General features: G+C 45.1%; 1 protein-coding gene across 1 annotated transcript in view; it reads right to left on the reverse strand.

Annotated features, from left to right (window-relative positions):
- The window catches only part of SPRED2 (sprouty related EVH1 domain containing 2), a 117,142-nt gene extending 99,074 nt beyond the window's left edge, over positions 1-18,068 (reverse strand). The window contains exon 1 of the mRNA XM_061211139.1: positions 17,410-18,068. Within this exon, the coding sequence (XP_061067122.1) occupies positions 17,410-17,435 (26 nt within the window). The 5' untranslated portion in view covers positions 17,436-18,068. The remainder of the gene's footprint in view (positions 1-17,409) is intronic.
- Between the last annotated feature and the right edge of the window lie 652 nt (positions 18,069-18,720).

Here is an 18,720-nt window from a genome sequence, read left to right on the forward strand (position 1 = left end):
GATAAACAAAACTGAAAAACCATTAGCCAGACTCATCAAGAAAAAGAGGGAGAGGACTCAAATCAATAAAGTTAGAAATGAAAGAGGAGAAGTTACAACAGACACCACAGAAAAACAAAGCATCCTAAGAGACTACTAAGCAACTCTATGCCAATAAAATGGACAACCTGGAAGAAATGGACAAATTCTCAGAAAGGTATAACCTTCCAAGACTGAACCAGGAAGAAACAGAAAATATGAACAGACCAATCACAAGTAATGAAATTGAAACTGTGATTAAAAATCTTCCAACAAACAGAAGTCCAGGACCAGATCGCTTCACAGGTGAATTCTATCAAACATTTAGAGAAGAGCTAACACCCATCCTTCTCAAACTCTTCCAAAAAATTGCAGAGGAAGGAACACTCCCAAACTCATTCTATGAGGCCACCATCACCCTGATACCAAAACCGGACAAAGATACTGCAAAAAAAGAAAATTACAGACCAATATCACTGATGAATATAGATGCAAAAATTCTCAACAAAATACTAGCAGACAGAATCTAACAACACATTAAAAGGATCATACACCATAATCAAGTGGGATTTATCCCAGGAATGCAAGGATTCTTCAATATATGCAAATCAATCAATGTGATACACCATATTAACAAATTGAAGAATAAAAACCATATGATCATCTGAATAGATGCAGAAACAGCTTTTGACAAAATTCAACACCCATTTATGATAAAAACTCTCCAGAAAGTGGGCATAGAGGGAACCTACCTCAACATAATAAAGGCCATATATGACAAACCCACAGCAAACATCATTCTCAATGGTGAAAAACTGAAAGCATTTCCTCTAAGATCAGGAACAAGACAAGGATGTCCACTCTCACCACTATTATTCAACATAGTTTTGGGAGTCCTAGCCACAGCAATCAGAGAAGAAAAAGAAATAAAAGGAATCCAAATTGGAAAAGAAGTAAAACTGTCACTGTTTGCAGAGGACATGATACTATACATAGAGAATCCTAAAGATGCCACCAGAAAACTACTAGAGCTAATCAATGAATTTGGTAAAGTTGCAGGATACAAAATTAATGCACAGAAATCTCTTACATTCCTATACACTAATGATGAAAAATCTGAAAGAGAAATTAAGGAAACACTCCCATTTACCATTGCAACAAAAAGAATAAAATACCTAGGAATAAACCTACCTAGGGAGACAAAAGACCTGTATGCAGAAAACTATAAGACACTGATGAAAGAAATTAAAGATGATACAAACAGTTGGAGAGACATACCATGTTCTTGGATTGGAAGAATCAATATTGTCAAAATGACTATACTACCCAAAGCAATCTACAGATTCAATGCAATCCCTATCAAATTACCAATGGCATTTTTTACAGAACTAGAACAAAAAGTCTTAAAATTTGTATGGAGACACAAAAGACCCCGAATAGCCAAAGCAGTCTTGAGGGAAAAAAACGGAGCTGAAGGAATCAGACTCCCTGACTTCAGACTATACTACAAAGCTACAGTAATCAAGACACTATGGTACTGGCACAAAAACAGAGATATAGATCAATGGAACAGGATAGAAAGCCCAGAGATAAACCCAAGCACTGATGGTCAACTAATCTATGACAAAAGAGGCAAGGATATACAATGGAGAAAAGACAGTCTCTTCAATAAGTAGTGCTGGGAAAACTGGACAGGTACATGTAAAAGAATGAAATTAGAACACTCCCTAACACCATATACAAAAATAAACTCAAAATGGATTAAAGACCTAAATGTAAGACCAGACACTATAAAACTCTTAGAGGAAAACATAGGAAGAACACTCTGACATAAATCACAGCGAGATCTTTTTTGATTCACCTCCTAGAGTAATGGAAATAAAAACAAAAATAAACAAATGGGACCTAATGAAACTTCAAAGCTTTCGCAAAGCAAAGGAAACTACAAACAAGACGAAAAGACAACCCTCAGAATGGGAGAAAATATTTGCAAACGAATCATCGGACAAAGGATTAATCTCCAAAATATATAGACAGCTCATGCAGCTCAATATTAAAAAAACAAACAACCCAATCCAAGAATGGGCAGAAGAGCTAAATAGACATTTCTCCAAAGAAGGCATACAGATGGCCAGGAAGCACATGAAAAGCTGCTCAACATCACTAATTATTAGAGAAATGCAAATCAAAACTACAGTGAGGTATCACCTCACACCAGTTAGAATGGGCATCATCAGAAAATCTACAGACAAAAAATGCTGGAGAGGGTGTGGAGAAAAGGGAACCCTCTTGCACTGTTGGTGAGAATGTAAATTGATACAGCCACTATGGAGAACAGTATGGAGGCTCCTTAAAACACTAAAAATAGAATTAGCATATGACCCAGCAATCCCTCTACTGGGCATATACCCAGAGAAAACCATAATTCAAAAAGACACATGCACCCCAATGTTCACTGCAGCACTATTTACAATAGCCAGGTCATGGAAGCAACCTAAATGCCCATTGACAGACAAATGGATAAAGAAGATGTGGTACATATATACAATGGAATATTACTCAGCCATAAAAAGGAACGAAATTGGGTCATTTGTAGAGACATGGATGAATCTAGAGACTGTCATACAGAGTGAAGTCAGAAAGAGAAAAACAAATATTGTATATTAACGCGTATATGTGGAACCTAGAAAAATGGTACAGATGAACTGGTTTGAAGGACAGAAATTGAGACACAGATGTAGAGAACAAACATATGGACACCAAGGGGGGAAAGCAGTGGTGGTGGGGGGGTGGTGGTGGTGGTGTGATGATTTGGGAGATTGGGATTGACATGTATACACTTATGTGTGTAAAATGGATAACTAATAAGAACCTGCTGTATAAAAAAATTAAATTAAATTAACAAAAAAAAAGGAACCAATGCAGAGAAAAAAAAGTCATAATTTTGGACAGGTGTAGGTGATTTTTTGATGTGCTTTAGAATGTTTCTTTATTAAATAAAAGGCCTCTTGGGTCAACAATTAGAATTTATTTTGTATTGTCTCTTATGATCTCACTTTACATGTAACATCAATTTGGTATCTTCATCCCTAAGAGATTATTTGTTACTAACTTTAATGAGATGGAACCAAGAAGAAAAAGCGGGAAGGGGAAGAGCAAGTCCCCTTCCCTGATATGGATGTGTATGACCTTTTGAATCCCCTCCTGTATGACAGATGACTCAGGATAAATTAAGGGGCAGTGATAGGGGAATTCTTTTTTTGTTTGAGCTACAACTGACATATAACATTAGTTTCAGGTGTACAACATGATTCGCTATTTGTATATACTGCAAAATGACCACCACAATAAAGTCTAGTTAACACCCATCACCCAGGGGGATCTTTAAAAAGAGTGAGTAATGCTCCTTGGATGGTGCCATCTTGGTTGGTCACAACCCTCTAGGTTTGGTGGTATTCCCCTCTTCGAAACCCTGATTAGTCTAAGATACAGTAGAATCTCCTAGATTTTTCGAAATACTGACACAGGGTGTGAGGGTGAAATTCTAATTCAGTTGGTCTAGGGAGGAGAAAGGTGAGAGTGGAAAGATGGACAGGGGTTGTGTCCTAGCAAAGCATGGCAAACCAACCCGGATATGCTCCACCTGGGGCCCCTTGATATACTGATAAATTGCCCTTATTAGGACAGTCAGGGGAGGAGTTCTAGTTCAGGCTGCATGCCACGGGTGGGGGCTGGACCACAGCTGTCTATTCTCCTGGTCACTGTTGTACTGCTAGATGCGGAACACGAGGAATGTGAAAGGAGGGATCTGCAGGTAAACCATTTATAACCAAACCACCTTGGCCGTTGGGATGATCCAGAAGCACTGGGACGTGGAACCTGAAATCCCACTGTGCAATCTTTAGGCTCATAAGGGATCCTTTGCTCTATGAGTAAGAAGGATGCCCAGCTGATGGAGATTAAAAGGGGGGGGTGTAGAACCCCAAGAGAAGGAAATTTTTAGGTACACATTTTCCATCCTACACAAGCAGTATGAACCTTGTTATCCAAGAGGAGTCCTGACTGAGAACTATAGTTCCAAAGCAGGATTGGGAAACGGATCAAGTCTCACCACGGTAAGGTGAGACTGTCTGCTGGACCGTGGGCTCTTGGGGATAGTGTGTCTTGGTTTAGGGATTGTTTTTATTCTTCCTCAAGCCTAGGTTTCAACACAGCCACCACACTTAGTAGCTATGTGGTTTGGTACACGGGATAATCCCAACTCTATCTGGAGTTAACCTGTGGGGCAGCGGCCTTACAAAAATGAAAGTAAAATGATACCATAAAAAATATTCATTATATGACCAGCTGGTCAACTCTTCCCTCCCTCTCTTTGCTGTAACAGCACCTGTTGGCTTAGAAATGTTCGGAGTTCTCACACTAGTGCGCCAAAACCGCCACCCTTCCCATGCTGGCATCCACCGACCTCCCACCTCCCCTCACCCCCCGAAACCTGCATATCAGATATTACTTCCTGCTGTCTATGACCACACCGCCTTGGCAGTTAACATCAAAAGCAAACACATGAAGAGAAGAGAAGGCACTGGAGCTGGGGAGGAAAGACAAGCGTAGGTAATGTTTCATAGACTTTTTTGCTAGCGCCCAGGTGCAAAAACCTTGGGGTCACATGTATGTCAACTTCTCATCTAAGGGCTCATCTTTTCTCCCCCAGGATGGAGAGCTGAGGGTAGCCCTCCTCTGCTTCCACTCCCTACCCTCCTGTTCCTGAAACACACATGAGGAAGCCATCCCTGGGGACCCCTAGCTGCCACCCAAAGGTGAGCCACACAGGAACAGCATCTGGCAGCTCACCTATTCTCAACTTGTGCAGGGGCTGACCGAGGCTGACGCTCTGTTCAATGTTGATGGCTCCTCATCAACACGGGCTACGTTTATCTAAATTGAACAGGTTTCCACCATCTTTTTCCTGTCTCTGGAGGGTTCAACAGCTCAGGGTAACAATTGTCATGAATGTTTAACACAGCACCCAAAATAGGACTGGAACCAAGGCCAGATGACATCTGCTTGCTTATATATCCCAAGCCACCAACTAGCTGTGTGACCCTGGGTTCGTCCCTCGACCTCTCTGGATTGCAATTTTTCCGTAAAAGAAGGGAGCTGGCATTGTCCTAAGATACCCTCCAGTTTTATAATTTTATGGTCAAGTTGCAACCATTTTACTTCATTGAGAAAGGGCAGTGGATTCTCCACTTCACAAGGGCAATTTCAATTGAGTGGTGCTGTGTTCCTGCAGAAGTAACAATGCGAAAAGCAAACAAAAAACAAAAACCCTCACCCGGTTTATTACTAGCCTGTAAGTTTGATCTACAAAGTAAGCTGGTTAATTTTGTTTTGAATTTCAGAATCCCCCTATCTTCCAATAAACGTAATGACAACCTCTTTGGAACAAAGGTTCCCACAGCAGGGCCTACTGCATTTCATTAGAGCCAGAAGGAAAGCCCTGCCCAGATACAGGTTCTTAGTGGCCTCCCTGACTCCAGCCTAGTCTGCAGTCTCCAACTAGTTGGAATTTACCAACATATCATTTTATCATTTCTTTGCTTCAAAACTTTAAACAGCTCCATTCCACCTAAGGAACGAAAGCTCAAATACGTATTTTGTTCGCCTGGCATGCAATAACCATTCAAATTTAGCCTCGCCCAACTGGAACAGCTCTTTTTCTGAGCTCCCCCAGCATAAACCCAGAGGTGGAGTTTCCTCGTCTGTGGAAGAAACCTTTGGACATAAGATGCCTCCTCTCCAACCTGCCTGACCCACCCCTCTCCCACACCATCACCACCACCACCACCATCTTTATCTGAGTCCTCTAAAACTCAAGTCCCACCCGGTCGAAAGTGGACTCTCCCCTGGCTATTGCAGTAAGAAGTACTTGAATTTCTTCTTTGTATTTCTCTCTATTTTTAAAAAGAATATTATACTTATAAATAAGAACAAAAGTTTTCTTAAAACAAGAACTCTCCTTACAATACTTGGAACTACAAGAGTTCTTCCACATTATGTTACTATCCAATCCCTTTATTTTAGAGATGAGAAAGCCAAGTCCAGAGAAGCAGCTCGGCATCTTGACGAAGGTCACAAGGCAGCTTAGTGGCAAAGAAGTGATGGGAACCTAAGTTTCCTGACTCCCAGAACTTACTGTACATGGCAACCTGGTACCATCTTCTCTGCTACTTGGTATCCATTCAAAAGCTTGTAGTGTTGGGTATATCCTCTTTTCCACAATAGAGAGTGGTGTGCTGCCCAGCACAGGTGTTCAGTAAATGCAGGAAGGGAAAGGGGGAAGAGCTGGACGACAGAAGACACACTCCCCCAGGACCCCCTTCTTAGGAGAAGACCCAACTTTGTGCCAAGTCTCTGTGGGGGGATGTCCTGACTCATTTTCAACTCCTCCCATCCACCTCCAACCAATGCCCTCTGCTTTCCTTCAGACCTTCCAACCTATCCCCAAACGGCCCGGAGCATAAACACACCCTTTGCATACGCATCCCCTACAGAATGACCACACTTGTGTCCTTACATCCAGAATGAGGGTCCCAACTTTCTAAGTATTCAAAGGCAGAAAATTCAGGGATCGGCCCTCCTCCCCAGGGATTATAGCTGTATTTTTAAATAACTGTGAATTGAGAAAAATATAACAAACATCCACCGTGAACTCAGTACAGTAGTATTTTATTGAGGTTGTATTTGATTATTCTATAAATGTAGCTACATACATTGAAAGAGTAATACATGTACATGGCTGATGTTATGTACATATTCGCTTCACAAGCCAACACTTGAAGTGCTTATGGGTCCCCAGTCACTTGTTGGGCAACTGCTGGGTGGTGGCATCAGTTCAAGACTTCGGGGGGGGGGGTACCTAAATGCTGGGGAGGGACCTTAAGTCTCTTATCACCTTCCTCTGAAAGAAAAATATGACAGGCCAACGAGGGTCCACAATCAGCTCATTTCAGATTTCTCACTCCATCTACCTTCTTGTTGGAGTTATTACTTATCACAGGCGTTGGTATCTTTAGTACTTCTTTTTGGGGGAAACAAAGGGTCTTACTTCAGTCCTCTGGTCTATTCTTGGCTTTCCCAGCAATGCTGCCTCAGGTAGAAAGCCACTTTCCGATTCATATTCCGGTCTCTTCCCCACCTCTCCCCAGGAATTATCTCTAAAGAGTAAGTGCTGACAAGTGATTGATGATTTGCATTTTAACCCTATTCAAATTTGGGTAAATGGTTTAATATGCATGCTAATATTCTATCATTATTCCAATTAAGGAAACTATTATGTTAAAGTGTTTAATCAGGAGAATTAGGGAGAACTCCAGACACCTAAAATTAACCTCTAATAGTCTTGACATTCATTTCATTTAAGTGCAATTTGCCAAGCTATAAGCAACTCCCTGCCTAAGACTTCTGCTTAGGCACTGGGGATTCCTGATAAGACCTAAAAGCAATTCATTTCCTAACGAGATTGCTGTCTAAAAGAATAAACTAAAAGGGCTACAATTTAAATACAATCAGGTCCCCAAGCAGTCACATTCCAGAAGACTTAAACATCATCATCTTGATCCCCAGGAACAACAATGCTATTCGCATCAGAAACAACACAACCACTTCCTCTTTCTCTGACCTTCTCAGTTTAATTACTTCCTGTGATTTCTTCTAGGGCTGAGTGTGCCTGCTTCCCAGGGCGGCTGGCTTTCCATAGGAGACTGATTTGTCTGGAAGGTGCAGAATGCCAGCTGACAGACATTACACACAAGGCGCTGGGACTTCCTATTTCTCTTTTAGTGATGGATCTCTTGGGCCGCCTGGCATTCACCAAGAACTTTTTTTAAGCCATAAGAAGAAGAAAAAATTCTTCCAGCACCTTCACATCTAAAATCAAGCTATACCTCAAAGCTGGAAGTCCTGCCAAGAATGGGGAAGGGCAGGCCCTTGATAATATCTCGCCGCCGTGGAAGCACCACACCTTCTTGTCCAATGAGCTTCTTCAATAGCTTCCAAATGCCAAGTATGTGAGGTCACCTTTGAAGACACAAACCTGGCAGCCGGGAGCTCACCATCATCACAGCCACAGACAGGCTCTTGCTACTCAAAGGTCCCTGGATCTCCAGTACCAAGCAGCATCGGGAAGTTTGTTTAAAATGCAGAATCTCTGGCCTTACTGAATCAGAATCCTCATTTTAGAAGATTCTCAGGTGATTCCTATGCACATTCAAGTTTAATCCTCCTCTCAAAACAGCTAGGCTAAAAAGCAGGTCCAGGAGAATAGCGTGCTTTGTTAGCCATCCTGCTCACACACACTCCATCAAGGGCAAGGTGGCTGGTTCTCTTTCCAAAAGAGGTCTCCATGGAACTGCTCTTTGTGTCAGTACAGGAAAGGCCACCTCAGCGGGCACTGGTGCCCTACTCCACAGAGCTGAACAGGAATGCAAGGAAGAAATGTCATCTCATAGTTCCGAGGCATTTCCAGGATTCTAAACGAGTTCTAATCTCATTCGCTCAATGGTAATATAAATCAAGCTGTACACGCGATAGTTTCTTTGCAAAAACTGAGGCTCTGTGAGGTCATGACACGTAATGTTGTTCTACAGACATGGGATCTGAAGTCAAAGACTATGGGTAAAAATAACAAATCCTGCTCTGTGACCTCAGACAAGATACTTAACCTGGCTGAATCTTTTCTTTGCCTGCAGCTGTGGACCCTTTTGGCTCTTGGACATAGTCCATCCACGTGTGAGTGCGTGAGTTTATGTACACACAACACACGAGCGCACACACACTCCCCCTAAAAATGACTCGAAGAACTTGTTAGGGGATTCTAGGAAGGGCATGTAGCTCCTCTAATGTTCTGGAGGAAGAGTTCCCTCCAACCCAAATCTGGGAATCCCGATGCTTGCAGCTCGAGGGGGAACCCTGCAGAGGAAGAGGAGGGGAAACACCTCTGGCAGCCGGTCAGTCCATGATCCAGACAACACTGGCCTCACACCCCTAAGGCACATGGAAGTGCCTAGCACGCTAGAACGTAAGCTCCCCGAGGGCAGAGGGTGCTTCTGAGTCACAGCTCAGGTCCTGCCTGGCAGGTAAGGTGTCTGGAACACTGGGTGCAGTAAGTGAATGGCACGCCACAGCTAGTCGCTCCCTTTCCTCCAGCCTCACCCCCACTGCTATTTATTTTAGCCAATAAATAATTTATACATGGCTTTGCAATTAGGATCCAAGTATGCTCTAAAGTCAAGTTCTTTAGATTCAGAGAATACGACACTCCAAATGGACACCTGTAATCTGGCAAATCTACTAATTTTCCTTAGTGTAAAAGACATCTAAGAACGGATGGTATGGGCCTCAAAGCTGGTTTGCAGACAGCAAACTCCTCATCTGAAACCTGTTCACCCACAGATTAGTGAGAAGGCCACCATTAAGCCTTCAGGACCAGAAGTAACACTGAGGCAGGGCACACCATCCTGGCACAGCAGACTTGTTTTGGAATTTGGAGCGTGAGAAAAATCCCAGATATCATTTAAACTATTAAGCAAAGGAAAGAAATTTAATGACTATGTTAAGACTATATTCACACTTATCCAGCTTCAAAAGGTCTGTAAAAATGAGTAAAATTATTGGGACGCTGATGATTAAATTAAACCTCTGGTCCAGCATCCACTTTATTCCTTGGCTGGAAATATAAAACGCGAACACCAACATGGCACGCAAGTAGACAAAACAAGCCATAAGCCAGCTTACTCCTAAAAAACTCTCAGCCTCACCCATTTCCACCAAGCCTACTGACTCGTGTTTTACAGACAATTTGAACGCTGTTGGTAATATGATTTCTAGACCACAGACAGGGATGGCAAGAGAGTCAACTATATGCTACTATAGGTAAGTACACTGACTGTAAGAGTCAGTAGAGGGAAAAGGCAGAGTGTGACCCCAAAGCCCATGTTTCTTCCACTACCATCATGACAACCTGCCCCTCGCAGTAGTTCTGAAAAAAACAAAAACAAACAAACAACAAAACTCAAAGTCTTTTTGGATGTGGGTACAATGTGAATTGTCATTTAATTTTTTATATAAGGTAAAACTATTTTTCAATTAATGAACATTTATGTTAGCCAATCAATAAATGTTTGCAGAAAGCCTACTATGGCCTCAGCACTCTGCCAGGCTATGGGTATACAGGTCAATAAGCTATTATTCCCACACCGGGAAGGGCAGATGGGCCAAGCTTCTGGGTGCATTCTCAGTTAGGGTGGGATGCAAATATTACAAAATAAACAGTGCTTATCTGAAAAATCAATACGGGAGGCCAGAGCCAAAGCAATGAGAAAAAGAAATAAGAGGAATAAACAATGAAAATGAAACACAAAGATGAACTAGGAAAGACAATTTAAAAAACTTAGCCTGAGGGGCTTCTCTGGTGGCACAGTGGTTAAGAATCAGCCTGCCAATGCAGGGCACACGGGTTCGAGCCCTGGTCCAGGAAGATCCCACATGCCGCGGAGCAACTAAGCCCGTGCGCCACAACTACTGAGCCCGCGAGCCACCACTACTGAAGCCTGCACACCTAGAGCCCGTGCTCCACAACAAGAGAAGCCACCGCAATGAGAAGCCCGCGCACTACAACGAAGAGCGCCCCCGCTCGCCGCAGTTAGAGAAAGCCCGTGCGCAGCAACTAAGACCCAACGCAGCCAAAAATAATAAATAATAAAAAAATAAAATAAAAAACTTAGCCTAATTAAGTTTTAAGCGTTTATGAATGACCACAGGGAATAAATCTAAGAATGGAAACAACGAGATCTGAAAAATCTTTATTTCAGTACAAAGAGGAGGAGCCAAAGCCATACATTTTGAAGCTGCCGGTGTTGTTTATATCTCTTCACTCACAACTGCTAAATGCCAGGGTGAAGTCAAAATCCATTTCTCCTTAGTGCAAGTCAACACAGAAATTTTGTTTTCAAGTAAATCTTCAACTACCCTTTGAAAGTAGCATAAATAACATAAACAGGATTTGCTGTCATGTGTGCCATATGCCCCCTGTGAACATATTGTTGACAAAGATTACCTGAGAAATAAGTAGTTACAAAACAGTTGGTTCTTAATTTAGTCAACTCCTATGCCAGTTAATATCAAATATTTTACTAAGATCCAGGCCTGACTTCCTTTCCCTGACAGGGAACACCAAGCTGTGGTAACAATCTTCCATGCCTACTAGGGCAAGCACACAGAAAACGCATTTCACAGAGCACGGTGTGCACCAGTGCAAAACATTCCTTCTACTCCAGTGACTAAAAGCCCTAGACAATGCCTTAAAAAATCATCAGTGTTCTAGCCTTAAATATTGATCAAAAAGAAACATTTACAAGAATAGTTAATGAGTTTATCAATATGACTGGGTCTTTAAAAAAAAATCAGCCCAATTTACTTAAGAGAAAACAAGCCAAAACTGAACACAAAAACTTCCTGCTCTGCCTCTATTATCATCTTGTTCAGTTTCTGAGGATTTTGCTGTTAGATTGTGTATTTGTGTTCATCTCCATAATATAGGAACTCTGCCAATAGTGGAGTTCATCAGCACAGCTGTCTCCGACTTCAAGTGTTAAGACTCCATCAGAACCCTATAGCTACTGCAAATTGTTAATACTGTGATTTCTGCAGAGATTCTCCTGCAGAGGCAGAAACACAGGCCCTGGCTTATTGCGTTTAAGATGTTCTACTTCCCAGTTCTCACAATAGTGATTGGAATCAAAATGGTTTTGAGTTGTCAATCACAGATCACCACCACCAGATAGTTTTGTACCCAATTTCCACAAGACATGCCAGGGGCTTTAGGTGAACACGGAGTGTCTCAGAAGGAGGCTTATACACAACCTAAGTTAACCAAATATGACAACTGTAATTATTGCATTAGTCAGCAGGGACAAAACAGCATTTTAAAATAATCAAATCCATTTTTTAATTTAACAGATCTTTATTAAAAGCAACCACAATGTGCCCAATGGTATTGGGACAACAGTTAGAAAACTAGGCAGTTAAGAGGTAACCCTAAATCCCAAAAGCTCATGTTCTGGGACAGAATCTAGCTGGGTATAAGTCCAACTCTAAATGGTGATAACTGTCATACAGTGTGGGAGGGAAATGCTATAAAGAGCCCACGGTTTTGACTTAGGGAGTCGGGGTGGGGAAAGTCTAGGAGGACCTCATAAGAGGAATGACTCAGAGCTGGCTGGCGAGGGGAATGAGCAGAATTTCACTTGTTGGAGAAGGAAAGGAAGAAAGATGACTCCGGAATAAACAGCACAAGGAAGGAGATCGTTGAGCAGAATAGTATTGGTACTGATACTGATCCACTTTTTAACATGTTTTTGGTTAAAGGGACTGGAAAAAAGGTAGCATTTGTTAAGATCCCTGTGGAAACAAACCCAGCAGATGGAGGTTAGTCCAGGCCCACCACCTAACAAGACATACAGCCTTGCAGTAGGCACTTAACTTTATACAATGACAGTGTCTTTATACAGTGACAATGTCCTGGCTTATAAGCTTGTTAAGGTCTTTCCAAGTTTTTTGTTTTGTTTTGCTTTCAAGATTTTCTGAGGAAGAGACCAAGATTCCAATTCTGCATAATCAACTCTGTTTTCAACATTTAAGGATTCTATTCAGGTAGAGTAGAAACACACCCCTTTTTTTTTAAGGCTAATGCATAGAGAATGGATCAATACTTGTAACGAGTCTAATTACCACAACTCTTATTTCAATGACTGTAGAGCGAACATTCCAGTTTAAATAATCAACTCTGAATTCACACTCCTCCCATTATCTTAAGGTGTATCACAGAATGCTCAAGCCCAAGTTTATTTAAATTCACTTTAATTCAGTATGTGCTTCATAGCATTTTCAGGGAAGATAAGGGAAATGAAAAAAATTATGGCAATGACAGACTGTCACCAATTCAGAAGAATTAGGGACAGCGTGACTGTCAGAAACAGTGTGAGCTCTGAAGTCAGAATGACTAAGGCTGACCACCCTCTCCCCTTTTGAGACAGTACCTCATGGTGCTTTAAAAACACAGTCCTTCCTGAGCCAGGCTGCTGGGGTTACTTAACCTCTCTCGGCCTTGATTTCCTCACCTATAAATGGAGGTAATAAAACCATCTACTGCATAGAATTGTTGAGAAGACTAAATGAGTAAAGTGCTATAAAAGATATTTGCTCTCTTCAGCTTCCTCATCAGTTAAATGGGGTAACACCTCCTTCACACGGTTATTTGAAAGTGAGCCTGTAAGAAACCTATCTCAGTGCCCAGCACAGAGCTGACACCAGACACCTGTGTTATTCCTAGTGTGGGCTGCAAGCTTTACACAGGCTGGCTCGTTTAATTCCCACGGCAACTCCACGAAATCAGTAATATTTATTCCCATTTTATTCACTCAGATAAAAGCAAAGTGAGATACATTAAGTAACTTGCCTTAGATCAGAAAGAGACCAAATGGCTAAGCCTTGAGCCATAAGTATGTTACAAATGCATTTAAAGTGGGATCTTCAGCCCTTGGCTGAACTAACCAGTTAGAAAGACATTTTTCAGTCAGTTGAGACTGAGAGTTAAAGACATCAGGGATTTATTCCTAATTTTGTAAAGTGTGATCATGGTATTGTGGTTTCACGGGATAGTATGCTCGTCTTTTGGAAAGTAAGCTCAAGTAATTGGATATGAGAGTTCTAATGTCTAATTTCTTTGAAATGGTTCAGCAAAAATATTAAAGCCTTTTTTTAAAAAAATGGGAAATCTTCCAACATTAGGGAAAATATGAGTGAGGGCAGAGCCACAAATCCATTCTCAGCAAGATGTGTGTTGCAGAGAAGAGTTCATGAACAAAATAGAAAGCTGAACGGTAGCCAGGTGTCTCCTGAGTTACAGCTGCTTAAGAAGGGTTTCTTCATTTTGTCTGCAAATTTCCAAGTCATTTATAACCATGATCAAATGATTTAAGAATACAGACGGAATGCATATGATTTAAAAAAAAATTTTCCACTCCCTGTATACAAAAGACCGCTTTAAATAATTTATTGATGTTGTTTAATTTTTCAATTATTAAAAAAAGATCTGTGGAGTTGTAAATCTTAACACGCATTTCTATCTGGAGTGGGATCAAAAGAGGATCAGGGTATTTTCTATATGGAAGCTGTTGTTTAGGACCATCAGCGAAAAGAGCATTCCTGAATTTATGAGCATATATTTATTAGAGAGCAGTTTTATTTTTTTCTTTTCTTTGTTGGCCGCGCTGCACGGCTTGCAGGATCTTAGTTCCCCCACCAGAGACTGAACCCGGGCCACAGCAGTGAAAGTACAGAGTCCTAACAACTGGACTGCCAGGGAATTCCCTAGGGAGGAGTTTTAAATTGACATGGAAAAGAACATTAGAAGACAAAACTTATTATTTTTTAAAAATTAAGCATGATTTTACCAGTTGCAAGACTGAGTTATTGTATTCTGATGCTAAATGTAACGTATTTAAACACCTGTATTGTGTAATAAAAACCTTAAATATATGCGAACTATCAGGAAAATCTATTTTACCTAAGGCACAAATATATCTCTCAAGTCTCCAGTTTGATGTCACTTCCTTATAAGTAACACACCTTGTCTACTTCCGAAAGATTATCTGAGGGGCCTCAAACATAAAACCATTAGAAAATAGGAAACTGTAATGAATATAGAGGAGCAGTAAATAAATCTAGCGAAAACCTAAGCTAATATGGCTACCATAATCAAGCAAAAATTTTAGCTGAGCTTCCAGAAAGTGGTAGCAAAAACAAAAAAAAAAACAAAAAAGCAATCACAGCTAGCTCTGTAACTCAGAGAAAAACCTTCTTCCTGGCACCAACGTTTAAAAGGAATTTTTCAGAGGGATCATTACATAAGAACGTTGAACAATATAATGGACAGAGTCCACAAATGGCAGTTTACAGCCCAAACAGCCCATTTTCTTACCAGGCATTTCTTGTCTCATGACAAGGTCATTACATTAAAAGAAATCCCGAGAAGGCCATTTCTGCAGTGGGCTAAGGTGCCACAGCTTTCTGATTCTCTAACTGAAACCAGAACCTGTCCTCAAATATCCATTGTCTCAATTGGGCTTCTGACAGCAGTGGGGGCAGCCGGTTCCACGCTGAACTGCTCAGAAAGCCTGGAAGAGAGAGATTTATTTCTTGCTGGTGATTCCACCTGAAATCCCTTTGCTTTGGATACCAGATGGGGTAGGATGTAAAGCCGACCTGCTGCCCTGAAAAGGGAGCGGCCAGGCCAGTATCCCCAAGGGATGGAGCCAAGGAACCCAATCTAGGGTGGTGAACCAATCTCCAACAATCCCAGAGCATGGCAACCGTCCCTCCCTGCTACTATCGCTAACTGTGTGTGCAGGGACAAACAAGGACCCATAAAAATACCTGTTTATTAGTCAAGTCCAAAAAGGGGCAAGGCGCAGCAGCATATTCCTCCCCCTGCCCCATATTTCAGCCCTAAAAGGGCAACATTTTACGATTTCAAGATACAGTCTATGAAGGCAAAGCAAAAGGTCTAAAATAGAAAGGCCAGCAGATGTGGTGGGGCAGCGGACACGCACACCAGGCGGGATCGTCTCCAGCTACGGACGCGTGTCCGGTAGACCAGGAGTTACTGCAGTCAAAGCTCCCTGGGGACCCACAGAAAGGAAATTCCCTTTCCCAAACACCAACCCTCCCAACACCCCCTCCCGCCCAGCCTGGTGACAGCAGACGCCAAAGGATAAAGGGGCATTAAAAAAAAAAAAAAAGTGAGTAGATTCTTAGAGCACAGCATTCTGTCACCTGCTGCATAGCCCTCAACGCCGGCCAGCCCTGAGTCACTTCCCCTCTCTGCCCCGGGTCTCAATGCTCGCGGGGGCAAAAGACCCGGGGCCTCGGGCGGGGGCTACCCGCAGCCCCCACGCCCCTGCACACACGCGCGGGGCCTCCCTCCAGGCAAGTCCCGGCGGCTGCAGACCCGCTCTCTGCGCCCCAGCCAAAAAGCCCCAGCCGGCGCCGCCACTACCTTGGCTAATGGCAGCTCTGAATGAAAGGAGCCCAGGCAGGCTCCGGATTTATGAATGTGCAGGGGAGGAGGGGAGGGATATCATGTGACAATAAAGGAGACCGTCTTATTCACAAAAAAAAAAAAAAAAAAAAGTGGCTGGCGGCGGGCACAGCCACTGAGCAGAGGCGGCCGCCGCGGTGCGGTGACCGCTTGGACCCAAAGCCGACGACCTCAGGCACGGGGCCGGGCGGCCCTGATTCTATTGCACCCGCGATCGGAAACGCCTCGGGCGCGGGTGGGAGAAAGCCAAACCGGACTCGGCGACCGTGGAGCCGGAGGGAGCTGCACCTTGGCCCGGGGCTGGAGAAAGACACGGGTCCCGCGGGAGGCGGCGTGTCCGCCGGAGAGACCCTCCAGCGAAGCGCCCCGAGCATTGTTCCCCTCGGGCCCGCGGGCCGGGCACGCACGCGTGTGCACGCGCACACGCACAGATAAACACACACACACAGATACATACACACACGTGTCCGCAGCGCGCTGCCCCGCACGCTCCCGCACGCTCCCGCCCGCCCCCGCCGCACGACCTCTGATCCGCCCAGCGAGCAGCCCAGACCCCGCGGGACGCCTGTGCTGGGCCCGCCGGCGCGTGCACACACACTCACACGCGCCGCGGGACCCCTGGGCGGCTCCAGCACTCCGGCCCGCGCGGGGACCCGGGCGCACGCAGACCCCCGCGCAGCCCGCGCCCAGTCCTCCCTGTGCTCCGCCGTGTTTTTTATGAATGAAAATGTGGTATGCAAATGAGAGCGATTCAGGAAAACGACATGGCGGAGCCTCGGCCCCAGTGGGCTCCCGAAGGGACCGCGGGGCGAGCGGCGGTTGGGAGAGCCACAAAGTCACCGTGTAAAAACCCACAGACCCCGGGAAGCCGGAGCGGGGGTGTCAGGTCTTCCGCTCCCGCCGCCGAGGATCCCGGCGGGAGGGGTGTTTGTGAGTCCCCGGACAGGGAACGGGGACCGCCCCGAGGTCACCCGCGCGCCCTTGGCCCCCGTAGCGGCCACCAGCCCGCCGACCCAAGGCGCGCCCCCGCTGGCCCGCAGCAGTTTTCGCCCCCTCCTCACTTCAACAAGCGGGAAATCTCGCGTCCCAAACCCCACAGGCCAGCGAGTCGCTGCACCCCACGCCAAGTTCACCCAACCAGCGTCCCCGCCCGCGTCCTCAGCCCCGGCCCCCACGCTGCCCCCACGCTGCCCCCGCGGGGCACCCTCGTCCCACCCCGCGGCCAAACTTACTCGTCCGGGTGTGTTTCTTCGGTCATTTTCCTGTTCACCTAGACGCCTGTCCCGCGGCGGGCAGCTTTGCTCCCTTCATCTTCCTGTCTGCTCACCCCCCTTCTTCACATCTCCGGAGATCGCCTGATTTGGTTGGGGGGAGCTGCTAGAGATGAAGGGGACGCCGCAGAAGGCAGAAGGGGAAGCAGGGCGACCGGAGCGCGGGGTGAGGTCTGGGGGAAGGGGTGCACAGGCAAGCTTCGGGGGGGAGTGAGCGCCGCAGCGCCGAGGGGCGAGGCGGGCGGGGGCTCCGGGGGCTCGGGGGCGGGCGGAGAGGAGAGATTTGGGCAGGGGACAGCGATGGGGGAGAGGAGGAGAAAAACAAGCGCGCCGTGGAGCAGCGGGGACCGCTGAGAGCAGGAGGAGAGGGCCGGCCGCGGGTGGGGGCTTGGTCCGGGGTTGCCCCCGGAGAACCGGGCCAATCACGGTTCCGGGGAGCGCTCGGCGGTCGGGGGAGGTGCGCCTGGAAGGCGGTGCAGGGCGCCCGGTCCGAGCCCCATCTCTCGACTCCGCCGATTTACTCCATATTGGATTCTCACCGCCGCCAACAGGAGGAGGAAGTAGGGCGGAAGCGATGACGTCTTCCCAGCGGCCAGAGGTGGTGGAGTGCAAAAAGCTTCCTACTTGCGACCGAAAAAAAAAAAGGAGAAAAAAAAAAAAAAAACTTTGTTCCGTCTACTGAGCATGCCCGGCTTCCTTTCCCCACCCCCCCACCCCCCTCCTGGCTTCCACTCCCGGAGGAGCCCCGGAGCGGAGTTACTTGCGCCGCGTCTAACTCCGGATCCTCCTTCGTTAGCGCTCCGGGTTTTAAGATGCCCGAGAGGAGGGAGGAGGCGGCAGCCGCAGACTCGCACACATCTGGCTCCCGGTTGGTTCCCTCCCTCCTTCCAAACCCCTGGATTAAAAATCGGAAGGGGGGGAGGGGGGAGGGGAAGGGGGAAGACGCAGAGCTCAGAGGAGGGCCGGAGGGGTGCTTGCGATCAGAAGACCAGCTATCCCCGACCGTGGGGCGGGAGGGTGGGGGCGGCACAGGTGCCTTTGCCAAGATTCTGAATGTCAGAGGCTTTTCAGTTTCACGTGAATCTTATGATCTTTTTTTTTCTTAGTAGGGGAATGGGCAATTTTAAGGAAACATTATTTGTACATTGAAAAAAAGAAATCCAACACAACCCAGCAACGTTTGCATTCCAGTAGAAATGAAAGACTTTCCCAGGTTAAAAGGTAAACCCAAATATGTTTTTTAAATTATTCAGTAAATCTCTGTCAAGTTGG

This window comes from Eubalaena glacialis, chromosome 14, assembly GCF_028564815.1.
Source record: "Eubalaena glacialis isolate mEubGla1 chromosome 14, mEubGla1.1.hap2.+ XY, whole genome shotgun sequence".
In the NCBI taxonomy this organism is placed as follows: domain Eukaryota; kingdom Metazoa; phylum Chordata; class Mammalia; order Artiodactyla; family Balaenidae; genus Eubalaena; species Eubalaena glacialis.